Source organism: Cebidichthys violaceus, unplaced genomic scaffold (assembly GCF_023349555.1).
Source record: "Cebidichthys violaceus isolate CVI_PGR_0920_01 unplaced genomic scaffold, fCebVio1.0.p SCAF_23, whole genome shotgun sequence".
In the NCBI taxonomy this organism is placed as follows: Eukaryota; Metazoa; Chordata; class Actinopteri; order Perciformes; family Stichaeidae; genus Cebidichthys; species Cebidichthys violaceus.
In genome coordinates this window covers 5636618-5649266 of record NW_027176406.1, presented here as the reverse complement: position 1 = coordinate 5649266, position 12649 = coordinate 5636618, and the positions used below count along the sequence as shown (strand labels likewise).

At 40.9% G+C, this 12649-nt stretch overlaps 1 protein-coding gene across 2 annotated transcripts; it reads left to right on the top strand.

The window, feature by feature from the left end:
* The first annotated feature begins 1266 nt into the window (after positions 1 to 1266).
* LOC137878571 (uncharacterized) lies at positions 1267 to 12026 on the top strand. 2 transcript variants are annotated; one of them, XM_068718922.1, is made up of 17 exons: positions 1267 to 1353; positions 2560 to 2660; positions 3145 to 3195; positions 7413 to 7519; positions 7720 to 7851; positions 7968 to 8028; positions 8132 to 8164; positions 8262 to 8331; positions 8445 to 8534; positions 8812 to 8886; positions 8956 to 9045; positions 9150 to 9236; positions 9371 to 9427; positions 9539 to 9592; positions 10372 to 10461; positions 10735 to 10834; positions 10934 to 12026. In XM_068718922.1, the coding sequence occupies exons 2-17, from the start codon at positions 2615 to 2617 to the stop codon at positions 10970 to 10972; spliced, it is 1182 nt and encodes a 393-aa protein (XP_068575023.1). In that variant the 5' UTR covers positions 1267 to 1353; positions 2560 to 2614; the 3' UTR covers positions 10973 to 12026. The 2 variants fall into 2 exon arrangements, with proteins under 2 accessions (XP_068575023.1, XP_068575024.1); XM_068718923.1 differs by lacking the exons at positions 1267 to 1353; positions 2560 to 2660; positions 3145 to 3195 and adding an exon at positions 6606 to 7232.
* Positions 12027 to 12649: the final 623 nt, after the last annotated feature.

The following is a 12649-nucleotide window of genomic DNA, read 5'->3' as shown; positions in this document are numbered from 1 at the left end:
ATAAAACAGCTTATCTACCAGAACCTAGACAAGACATGTTGTCGATAGAGATACTAAACCACTTTGTTTATATTGTGCAGGCTGAAAGATGAGAGATGTCTAGTGTGTGTGTGTGTGTGTGTGTGTGTGTGTGTGTGTGTGTGTGTGTGTGTGTGTGTGTGTGTGTGTGTGTGTGTGTGTGTGTGTTTCATGTTTAACCTGCAGGCTGCTGAAGGCAGACTGGAATGCAAAAACAAGATCATGGGAATTAAAACAATAGTTAGGGCCTGTGAGATGTCAGTGACGACTGCAGCGGAGAGGTGGGAGGACGATCCTGGGTTCCAGGGTCAACAAGCTAAAGCCTCCCGCAACACACACATTCACATTTTAGTGGTAATGTAATAGTGACATGACACTCAGCCCATGTTAACAGCTCATTCATCACTTAAACAACCCACAGTACTCAAGTGAACCTCATGAAGTCAGACAACGTATACAAATGAGCTCGGCACTCTGAGATGACCTCATAAGTGAAATGTCTCGAGAAAAGTTCATTTGTGTGTTCAGCATCTTTGCATATGTTTAATCTGTGTTTCTGATGACATGTTTATGTGTTAAAATGCGTGTGTGAGCATACACATACCTGTATACACATCTGTGTATGTATACTGTTCAAGAGGTCATGCGCTTCCCTAACACATCCCTTTATAATGTCACATATACACCACTAGACTCTCCCTCGCAACACTATCATACTCTCCTACATACGTTTTACCCTCTATATTGTAATAAATGTGACAACACTGGTCTTATTGTGCGTGTGAGTGGGATTTGTCAAAGAGAAAAAGAAAGAATGACAGTGATTGTTTGAGAGAGAATAGTGATGTGTGAATTTAAACGGTGTGTGGATGGTATGGTAATGTATGAGTTTAGAAAGAATTTGGATGTATGTGAAATATATTATGACTGTGTGTGATACGCACTGAAAAACGATAAAAACGCATCTGTGGGGTTTTGTTGCTAGAGTGTCAATTGTTCTGGCATAGGAGTTTATTAGCAAAGTAATAGATGTTGTTGTATAACTGATATTACTGAGTTTGTTTAATGACTTAATAAGTATTTTCTTCTTGTGGTAGACATACTGATAAACTACACTGTATCGTGTGACTACATGTCAGCGGTTTAATCACAAACGTAGCCTACAGGGAAATTTGAGGCGCTACTATCCCGATAAGCCCCGCCCTCTTAGTAACTGTTGTGAGGTCAAACAAACCCGAAAAAAAGAAACACGGCGACGCCAGTTCCGTTTGGGCGCTAGGAAAGGACTGCAGCACGCGATGGAAGGATATGTTCACGATGATTAACTTTACTCGGGTAACTTTTGTAATGCTAGATCTTGTGTATATCAAAATAAGAAACGCTATCCCAAAAAGTTACTTCCGGGCGGAAAAAAAGCACAGATAATATAACGACGTAGGAAGGGAAGGGGTCACGGGAAACTAAGAATCAAGACTTCTCCAATGTAATGTGACTTACATAGTAATGTTATACCTTTGCACAGACATAAAGAGCATAGCGTAACAGGAAACGCAGAAAGGGTTCTGCTTAGTTTTAAGCGTGCTCAACTGTTATTGGAGTACAGAGCTAAAAGGGGCGGGGCTTAGCACGTGTCGAGGCCACTGTTGTGCAAAAATTTTATTTTCTTGCCTAAAATTCACCAAGTCGGAAAATGTGCCATACAGTTCTTGTTTATTATGTTTTACCTTTTCTGAAGTATAGAGCTGTTGGTCAATGTGAGTATAACATACTATACATGTGTCTGTGTGTGGGACAGTGAAGTGCATGGTGTATGAGTGTGTCTGTGATAGTGAAGATGGTGCTATCAGTGCGGCGCTGGTCCTAATTACAGTCCTCCCCAGGAAGCTGTTTGAATAACATGGAGAATTAAACAACTCTTACAACACTGCAGTGCACCAGAGAGCCAATGAAACGTGCTTGTTAGAGCCCAGGAAACCGTTAAAGACAGTGCAGACCTCTTTCTGCTAATGTGTGCATGTGTGTGTTCATCCTTTCATCTTTACTTTGTCTGCATGTTAATGTGATGATAGCTTAGAATCAATAGTTTAATGAGCATATGCACAAAACAGACACCTGACAATATTCCTGCAATTCCATGAGGTGAACTAGTGAGTAATTTGTGTTTAATGCTGATCCGCTAACATCACTTGCCAATGGAAGCTTGTAAAGGGCAGTAAGTAAAGTACAGTAAGTAGCAGATATTATCTTTAACGACAGTAATTATTACATTTTTGTTAATAAATATGTTGCACATGCTCATCTTTTCTGCTTGTATTACTTGTCTTCTAGTATCTCTTAAAATAAATTATCTTTTTCCTGGCACTATTGGGCAACAGGTGGACTACAGGAGCTTTTACAATGTATTGTTTGCAGGCATTTGGTGTAACTGTCAAACAATGTCAGTCTGACAGTCACAGCTACCATTGTTATTAGTTCCAACCTTGGGGGGGTTGAGTTGTGGTTACCTCTGTCCTGTAATTATGTTTCTCCTTGTGGTGACAGATGATGCTGGCAGTGGAAAAGCCGGTGAAGGAAACCTCCTGTTGGAAGATGAGGAATGATGACAGTGACAGGGAGACAATCCCAGACCTGGAACCACAGAGGTATCTACCTGTCTAGACACTGCACAGCTGTCTCCAGAACAAGCTTGCACACTGCAAAAAAAGAAATCCACAAATCAGTAACCGTGTCAAAAATAAAAATCGATAAAATAATGCAACTTAACTTGTTTATTTGGTTTTTAATGAACATTATTGAATTGAACGCCATTATTTTGGTACTAGTTATCAGTTGTGTGGGCGGCCTTACCTCAAAGACTGGAGAGAGAAACTGTCTCACACAACAGGCCTTCTTTGCAGCAGATATTTTGACTTGTTATTGCAGGGCACACAGATGGAGCAAATAACCTCAATGGTGGCTCCACTCAATTTGGGTGTCCCAGTTAGGTAGACCACTTCAGTGGTTACTAATTTCGCCTGTGCTTCTTCATGCTGTTACATATCATACATTTATGCTGCGCAAATGGTCCATTTTTACATCCGTATTAATTAAGTTTTTAAGTTTGTTGGCATGTGCATTTGTTTGCAGCGTGCTGCTCCCCTGCTCTTTTCTACATTCTCCTCGCTCCCAATTTTTCAGGTGAGTGCCTGATCGCCTCACTGATCCGCAGCACAACCGAACGCCAGGCTTTGTTTATTTAACAATAGGGCTCAGCCGAGTGTGAAAAGCTACAGAATGGCTGCCATAACAAAACATGACAGTGATACACATACTGACTTAACTGACATTTTACAGCGACGTAGCAACTCCCCCTTTTTTTTAATCCCTGTCCCCTAAAACACCCGTCATGTTATCGTAGCTGTAGGTGACAGAAAGCACAGAGAGCAGCATCAAAACAAAATTAAACACCAGGGTAATTTGATGTGAATTTCTTGCATACTTTCTCATGAGTCCACTCAGTGTGCGGTGCATGCCGGAGCCTGTACATGTACTTGTGTGTCAGGACAAATGCTGGCGATGTTTGTTGTGCGTTGTATTGTATGCGTATGTGCGTGTGCTGTGTGCATTTTTACGTGCAAGGCTGCAGAAATAACATAGGCCACGGAATAAAAAAAAATCCTGATTGTTTCTGAGGGATTATCCCTCACAATGCAGAGCTTTATCAGAGGGCCTGGACTGCTGTAACAAGACACGCTCGCCCTGGGTTCGCCCAGCCAAATACTAAGACATACGCCAGCAAAGAATCACAGGGGGGAAAGAAATGAAGAGAGTAAAAGGAAAAGAAACACAATGGCGAAGGAGAGTGAAGAGCAGAGCGAGGGACAAAGAGATGGCAGGGGGAGAAAAAGTGGAGTGAGAGGGAAAGTGAGAGGGAAAACAAGAGAGACGAGAGTGAAATGTACAGAGCAAGGCAGAAGTTGAACAAGTTTAACTGGAGGCCGTGCTTCAAACAGAGAGGTTTGTTTTCTGACAGAGATCCCTCTCAGGAGATTGAGCTGGAAAACGGATTAATAGAGGCTGTCCAAGTTGCTCTCTGATATTGCACAACATGTGGCTCAGAAGCATGTGAATAAAAGCTGCTGTGCGTTAGCTTGTGCAGTGCTTTGAGGTTTGTGTGTGTGTGTGTGTGTGTGTGTGTGTGTGTGTGTGTGTGTGTGTGTGTGTGTGTGTGTGTGTGTGTGTGTGTGTGTGTGTGTGTGTGCGTGCGTGCGTGCGTGCGTGCGTGTGTGTGCGCGCGCGCGTTATAGCTCACAATGTATATGATGCAGCCCCACCAAGCCATTATACTGAAACACTGATGGGCCCTCAGGCAGAGGTTGGTCTGTTTGCAGAAACCATCCAGTTCTTTCTTGTTTGGCTCTGTGGACGAGAGGTGTTTTTGATTGGGTTGTTTTATTTGATTCCTTTTATAAGACTTTCTCAGCAGGATCGGGTTGCTGTGCCCAGGCTAACCAAGCTCTGTAAAGGGGAGCTGTGGTTTTGGAAATGAGGGGGAGAGCTGGCCGCTGTGGTAGAGGGGCTTTAATATGTGTGTAGGAGGTGTAGGTCGGGTGTGGGTGTACATGTTATTGTGTGGAGCCCTCTGACTTCATATATTCACATATTCCCATGACACCTCCACACCTATAGCACTCATGAAAAATATTCTTTTTTTTTTTATGAGCTGTTCATGTCTTTGGTATGTAAGTGCCATAATGTAACCACATAGCATAATTGAATGTTTACGTATTACAGAGCTATCCGGTGGTTGGGCTGGGTGAAACCCAGACGAATGTGATAACAATGTACATATTTCTCTATTTGTGAGTAAGTATGTGTGTTGGTGTTGGTGTGCTCCCTGTGCTGGCAGCGTGTAGGTGTCTCCTTGTGATACCCAAACTGTGCCACTGGGGGTTTGAGGCTTCATACTGAGCCGCCTGGACAGGCTAAAGTGTCTGTAACAGTCCCAGCACGATTTGCCCTTTTTCTAAACTCACTCCTCTTTTGGTCTTGCATTCTGAATGAGGGATTATGCTTATTACCATTTTACTTGACGCTAAGCTTTTGCTAGCCACAGTACAATCACTTCTAAGGTTGGGGTTCAGGGTAAAATGCCATGTAATTGCCTGTGTTGTTGCTCTCTGGCTTCATAATATAACAGGAAAATGTGTTATCTAGGGGGAAAGTCTAAAGTCCTCAGTGTTAGGGTGTGAACATGATACTTTTTTCTTTAAAGGAGTCCCTCCTGGCCTGTGTATGCTGTTTTGGTTGCAGTCGACTTTCTACCCGGTGTATTTAGAAACCGTTGGGGAGCAAACTGAAGCCAAGCAGGGCACCGACTGAGCAGCCAGAACTATTGTTTCAGAGCCACTCAAGATTCTCAGGGTGTTGCTTTGCCTCAGCTTTGACTCCACAGCTCACACGCTCTGAATGGTGCGCCCAGGTTTTGTTCTAAACTGGGGTTCATAATGGTTAATTGTACAAACTTTAAGGGGGTTAATTTGCCCCTGTCCTTCTTCTTTTCATATAACAAATCTTCGACATACCAGAGCCAAAACTCTACCTTTCAAGCTCTGAGAGTATGCCTACTGCCCTCATCCACACGGACAGAGAATGAGGGATTGAGGGGGTGGCAGCGAGACGGGAGAGCTGTTTATCTCTCATCGCCGCTCTGATGAGCGGAACAAGAAGGGAAGAGTTGAGACGAATGGGGAGAGGACTCAAAAGCAGCAGATTTGTAATTATTTACCCTAAAAGTCCTGTTCAGACTGGCTGGAATTTACTCCATCTTTCAGAACTAGATGCGTGGTGTTTGTAGGAGTGTGGGGGCTGTGAGGCATGGATGTTCGGAGCTTTGAGTGTGTTTTCAGCCTGTCCTGCGTCATCGCTGCTCTCTGTTTATGCAGGGGCTCTGTGGATATGGAGAGGGATGGTTGGATATCCAAGCCTCCCACTGTCACTTGATATCTATGGAAAATGGATCAGATGATTGGACAAGTCCACTTCCACTCAGCTTCCCAGAGGGGGAGCTGAGCCAAGTCCATTTGCTCTCTCTTTCATGCCTGTTGTGAAGCTGTCATCTTTATTCAGTACTTGGGTCTGGCCAAGAGGTGATGAAGTGATCAAGAATAATGCAAACTTAAACTGGTTAGCCACACCATATTGGCTAAAAAGTTAATCTGCTTGGCCCCAATATCAATTCCCACATCTAAGCTAATGTGATATTTATGTTTGACGTGGAAACTTGAGAGTTTGTTTCTTGGAGGTACTCTCTTGCTCGCTACGCTGGTTGACTCCTGCAATGTAAGAGAGACAGAGAAGGGCAAAGGAGAGGCCGGGACGGACAGAGAGGAAGTAGACAGAGTTGCAGAGATAGAGAGGGGCCCGTATTGAGTGACACAGACGATGGTCTGTGTTTTCTCGGTGGACCAGGGAAGATGCAGTGTAAATGAAGCGTGCTGTAGCATGGCAGCTTCTGCTTTATCCTTGCTGTGTGTGTGTGTGTGTGTGTGTGTGTGTGTGTGTGTGTGAGTGAGAGTGAGAGACAGAGAGACAGAGGCCTCTTTGAGTACTCTGTTCTCTCATGGTTCTAATATGTCAGGAGGACTGCCATCCTCTGTCCCTGACCCACCTCCAAAGATAAGAGGGTATACGCAACACGAAAGTGAACATGGATGAATACAAATGCATCCGCCTGATATGGAAAAACTTGCCACACTACAGAATCTGTACTGCACAGAAGGATATGCTCATCTAATGACTCATCTGCTTCATTGTTTAAACGTCCAGAGTGGAATTAAAGCGCTCTGGTGATTTTTGTGTCTCCTCTCATGTGTGTCTCTGACCTGTAGGAGAAGGGCCTCCCCTTGTGTTAGCTTGAAAAATTACAAATCCAAATTTTGCTCATTTGCAATATACTAGTTCAATCAACAAAACAAGAGATTAGAAACTCAAGTAATTACTTCATAAAATCCTGGCACTGTCCCAGATATCTTGAATTTAACAAGAGTGATGCAAGGGAATGTCGGTGAGATGATGGACTGAAGTCAACTTTTTTTCATGACACACTTCCTGTTCCTCGTTGGGAAGTCTGCTCGCGCTCTTTTTTGACAGTTCTCTCCATTCCTTCGACAAAATGAAGCTCCAAACTTGTCTAACCATCCTGATTATTGGTGTCTGTATCGACATATCATTAGGTAAGAGATGGAGCGTTGTAAATATGTGTTTCACTCAATTTTTTCTGTTTTTCAGGACATTTTTTACTTCCTGTAACCCACAAGTCTTGTCTGTTATGTTGACGCAGTTGCTATTTCGCGATGTTCATAGAGAGCTAAACGTGTGTTAATGATACACTGTACATCTGTATTGTCTCACAGAATGCCCTCGGACAAACATTTCCTGCAAAGACATCAACACCGCTGACAGATTCACGTTCTTACATGAGTGCACTAAAGGCAGTGAGATTCACGTGACTGCCAATGGGGTATTTTCATTTTCACTCTGTAATAGCTCATAGTTTGGTTTTTAAACGGTGTTATGGTCCTGTACTATGTGTGTTTTTAAAGAAAGAAAGAGACGGAGTGAAGCAGAAGGGTTAAAGAGAAAGTGAAAGTTTGAGATTGCCAATAACTCCATGACGGCAGTTAATCACAACAACCTTTTCTTTTTGTTTTTGCCCTACAGATCCTGGTTGCTCTTGCTGTTCTTGACAATCAGATGACAAAGCATTTCAATGATGATGAGATAATCATTGGCAACCATTCAGTCGATACAAGAGACTGTCGAGACCTGCAAATAAAATGCATAGTTCCTATTGTGAGTCTCCCTCTATTTTAATATGTACTTCTATGAATTGAATCAATAAAAGGTATATAGTACATGTGAAATACAAACTGCACTCTCACAATATAGACTTTGATTTTGCTTTTCAGGGAGAGAGCGCTGTAGAAGAGATCTGCTTGGATTATAAAGTTACTGGTGAAGCAATGAGAGGTTGTAAATAACTGATTTACTTTTGAATCTTACATTGCTGATCATTGATACGTACATATATCATATATGCATAATGTATATCCCACCTCTTTACCTTAAACAGAGACGCCAACACCAGCGCTACAGAACCTCATCAGTGAGTGGAAGTTTATTCTGAGTGACATTGTTCTTATTCTAGTGCCTCACAATATTTTTGTTGATGATAACATGTTTGCATTTCGTCTGTCCTCCAGTCGGTTGTTCCGTCTTTGGGACCGTTTTGATAGTGGTCATTGGAGGGCTTTATTATATGTCTTGGAAGAAGTGAGTTTGTTTTCCATTTGCCATTAGAATTGACTGTTAATGTCATACACACATTTACTTACACATTGTCTTGCACAGATTCAGAAATGTTTGTTGTGTATTTCTTATGTCAGGAAGCAACACGTTCTATCTACAGTATCCTGGATTTTACGATACCTACGTTGCTCTTCCCAGGCAGAGATGGTAGAGACAGAACAAACTAGGTCAGTCTTTTTCACAAACGTTTCACCCGACATTGTTGCACACATAAATGCACTTCTGTCATAAAATCCTCTTTCATGCATATACACATTAATGAATAGTAAAATAATTTTGCCTGCAAGTAGTCGCTCTAGACAAAAGGTGAACTGGAAACAAGTAAAAAACGTAATTTAGAATAATTGTCTTAGTCCATTCACAACTCAACATTAGGCTAACTCATTTAAAGTGGACATTTTCAGTGTTCCTGAAAGTAACTTCATGTATGAATGTCCCTTTAAGAAACCCTGAAGGAAGTGAAGTCCAAGAGTTCGCAGCAGTTGATTTTGACACAACACAACACAACGGTGTTATCAGGTGAGGTAACACTCAGGAGCTGATTTCAGTGGACTTGAATACATCCTCACCTTTTCTTTGTCATTGTAGGCTGAGTGAAATATCTGCCACAGATCCATGTGAAGGTGGTGAAAATGATATCAAGCAGGATAACACACTTGAAAGTGTGCATGTTCACAGGTTAGGCTGCCACTTTAAAAATAAAAACGTTAAAAGTGTTTTTTAAAATAGCAATTGAAAGTCTGGACTGTAATCTGCTCAAAGCTATACCTTTGTCTCCATAGTATTGATCCTACGGCTGATGGCAAGGCTCCTCAGTCCTTCAGTCTGGACCGCAACTCCAGCAACCAAGGAATCCAGCCGACTGAAAGGTAAGAATGAAAGCTGTTTCCTTTTACTTGTGCCTGTAGCTCATCTTCCTTTGAGGATTTAGGTGAAGCGTCCCTTTAACTGGACAGGTAGTGAATGAGATCAGAGCCATTCTTATCCAGTATTTGTTTTGCAGGGGAGACGTGATTGTCTCTGATGGTAACAGGGCCTCTAATCGTCGAGCCGTGAGCAGGTACGCTTTTTGTGCTGGATGGATTGTCAATGTGTTTATTATGAATTATTTTGTATTATTGGTTAATCAACAAACGTATTTAACAACTATTGTATTTGTCTGCCTCGGCAGCTTGAGGGATGATCCAGGAGGAGTGAAGGACAACAACGGAAAAGCCATTGATGGGTAAGTCTGTAGTCTGACAATTAGAATAGCATGTAGAGTTGTAGAGATTTCTTTCTTTTTTTTACCTTTTTACCACATTTTACAGCAACCAACAGTTCATGTTAACTTCTGTTTAGGATGTTTGCAAAAGGATGACAAAATGCAGAAAATATGATAAAAGCTAGAAAGAGGATATGCAAACGATTAAATAAGCAGCAATTTGTAAAAACAAAATAAAGAGCGAAAGAAGAGTATTGAAAGTTTTAAAGAACATGTCCGAACCCAAACTCCACAAGATACCAGAACTAAGGACTGCATTTTCATATCCTACAGCTGACAGACAAAACTATTATTTCCTAAATCTTTGAGTAAAAGTGTATACAAAAACAAGTTGTCATCCTGTTGCCGATCCCAGCTGACATTGTCTGAAGGCAGAGTACATCGCCTGACTATCGCAGGGCTGACACATATAAACAGACAACCATTCATGCTCACATCCACTCCTACGGGAAATTTAGAGTCATCAACCTAAGCTGCATGCCTTTGGACTGGAAGCCGGAGAACCCAATCTCTTGCTGTGAGGCGACGGTGCTAGCCACCACACCACCGTGTGGATCCGTAGATTAATAGATCAAATTTTTATTTATTTTTACCTTTGATGTCAAATCAAATTGTCCAACGTATAGAAAAAATGTACATAGGAAGTGGGAAAAAAAGAAGACATAATGAGCTGAAGTACTCACCCTGAGGTTTTTCTTTGCCCATCTGTTAACTGATAGCAGCTGTGAATTCTTCCCCAGGATCAGGGAAGTGAACAGCAGATGGACTGTTGGTGATCGTGGTCCTGAAGATCATGGGAACGAAGGACAACCGCTTCTGTCGAACCAGCGGTGAGACCGCCTCTTGCTCTCCGTCACTCATAACTGAGCCCAAAGAGAAATCACTGTCGCTTTCCAATTTCCAGTCTGCTTCATACCTTGTTTCATTTTGCCTGTTGTTTGGACAGCTGTCAGGAGTAACTTTATGAACGGCTCCCCCCACCTCCACACCAAGTCTGACTTCAGAACTTGTCTGAGGTCTGCCTCGGAGAGTAGGCATTAACCGAGCTTTGCTGTTTCTGTGCAGAGGCTCATGTCTCCATTCCTTGTTGTTTCTGTCTCCAGAACTGCCAACCAAGGTTTTGACATGACAGCAAAAGCCGTAGCTTTGGCGGACAAGCGCGGCTTTGACCCAGACCAGGTCAGCAGGTGCTCTACTGTACCAGTAAGTGGGAAGCTTTCTTTGTATGCTTTATAATGTATTTTCTGTGAAAATGCTCTTTTTATGTTTTTTGATTTGGCAATTGTTTTGTTTGCTGCACAGGACGCTGACGTGGAGTCAACGCCCAACATGAAGAACTGAAGTATACATAAATACTGATTAAATAAAATAGATGTATAAGGAATAAATACAAGATAATAATATCCTATATTATAATAATAAGTATTCTCACAGTCAGGGTATGTGGTGCATTTACTGGCAGCTCCTTTGGATCAACATTTGTTTAAATAATAATTTCATCCCATGATGCTTTGCTCTTTTGATGAGCATGCTCTGTTTTTTCACAATATCAGACGATATATTCTCTACAAGCCTCATGCCTCATGTGCCACAGTCTTGTATGATCACAACATCTTTAAATCATTCTGACGACGTACGTTTTTTGTCCGAAAAATGAGACAATCCCAGTGGAAATTGGTGTTGTCTCTGTGTCGCTTTCAGCATATTCATTGGTATGTGATCAGTCAATTAGATGGATTAGATAACATATTAATTTAAATAACAATGAAAAACATGAGGGGGGGGTTTGTTACTGAGAATATAAAGTACATGACTTGACCAAAGGATGGGTGGACCAAAAACATGTCAGCTAATGTACCACATCTACAGCTGTATATTAATATACTTGTATAACAGGTATAATTTATAGTATAAATACATAATTATGAACTAAACCTATATATATATATGTTATGATATTATACTTCATTAGAGTATATGCTTTTAATGAGATGATTCATAACATAAATGCAAAGCATATACAGTATAGTATGCTTTTTCTTTGAAATTTTTCTTTGAAATTTGTTGTAATTTCATATTAATCGAATCAGTTATAAGTAAGCCTGCCGTTACTAATCATCGCTGCATAATCAAGCAACATGTTTAATCTTATTACCTAAATCACATCCTTTTATTTTAATTTTTTTTAACTAACTGTGTGCATTTCAGTCTGTATTTGTGAATTCAGCGATCTTATTGTGATTTTGTATTTTTCTTTTCTTGCTTATGTTCTCAGTTGCATTGCTTTTGCTGTTTAGGTGATACATTTCTATGAAAATAACTATATTAATAAATAAATTATGTATATTAAAATGATTAATTCTTGTAATGATTTTAAAATAAATTGTTTAATCTATCTTGGATTTCACTGCCTGGTCATTTTTACTTTGGTTTTCTAAACAACAGCTGAAGTATCAACTTTTTACCACATGGGGGCAGTAAATAGTCATGAGTCCTGCACCGCTGAGGTACATAAACAACATAATTACACCTCTTATTACTTTTGTTGAATGATGCAAACGCGTATTTATTCCTGATCATTTTACTTTCACCTACAAACCATATATTTTACATATTGTATTTATATGATCAAACACTATGGGTGGGGCTAAAAAGGCTTTTGTTTCAATAAATGAAGGCCTCCTTATAGTTGTTGCTAGTTGATTATTCAGTGATGATTTATGTGATCTGTGTGTATGTTTCATTTGATGTCTGTATTTTCTAGTATAGGGCTCTGATTTATAAATAAACAATAAAGGAATGGTAATTACATTAAACATCACTTGGTAGTTTAAGTGTTATAAACCTATGTTACAGTAGCCCTTGTGGCTTGATGTATGGTTGTAATTACAGTTACCCACAAACACGGGTTTGGGCTGAATTCAATACTCTCTTCTCTCCGTCTCTTGGGATCTGCTGAGAGTTGCTGTTACTCAATGTCTTATTCTATTTTAAGCTTCCCCAAATGTGCAATGACCT

Excerpts from the sequence above, each read along its gene's own strand:
- LOC137878571 (XM_068718922.1), top strand. The coding sequence starts at position 2,615 with ATGATGACAGTGACAGGGAGACAATCCCAGACCTGGAACCACAGAG. Across the intron at positions 8,029-8,131 it reads TACTGGTGAAGCAATGAGAG|AGACGCCAACACCAGCGCTA; the intron begins GTTGTAAATAAC and ends TACCTTAAACAG. Across the intron at positions 9,593-10,371 it reads AACGGAAAAGCCATTGATGG|GATCAGGGAAGTGAACAGCA; the intron begins GTAAGTCTGTAG and ends ATTCTTCCCCAG.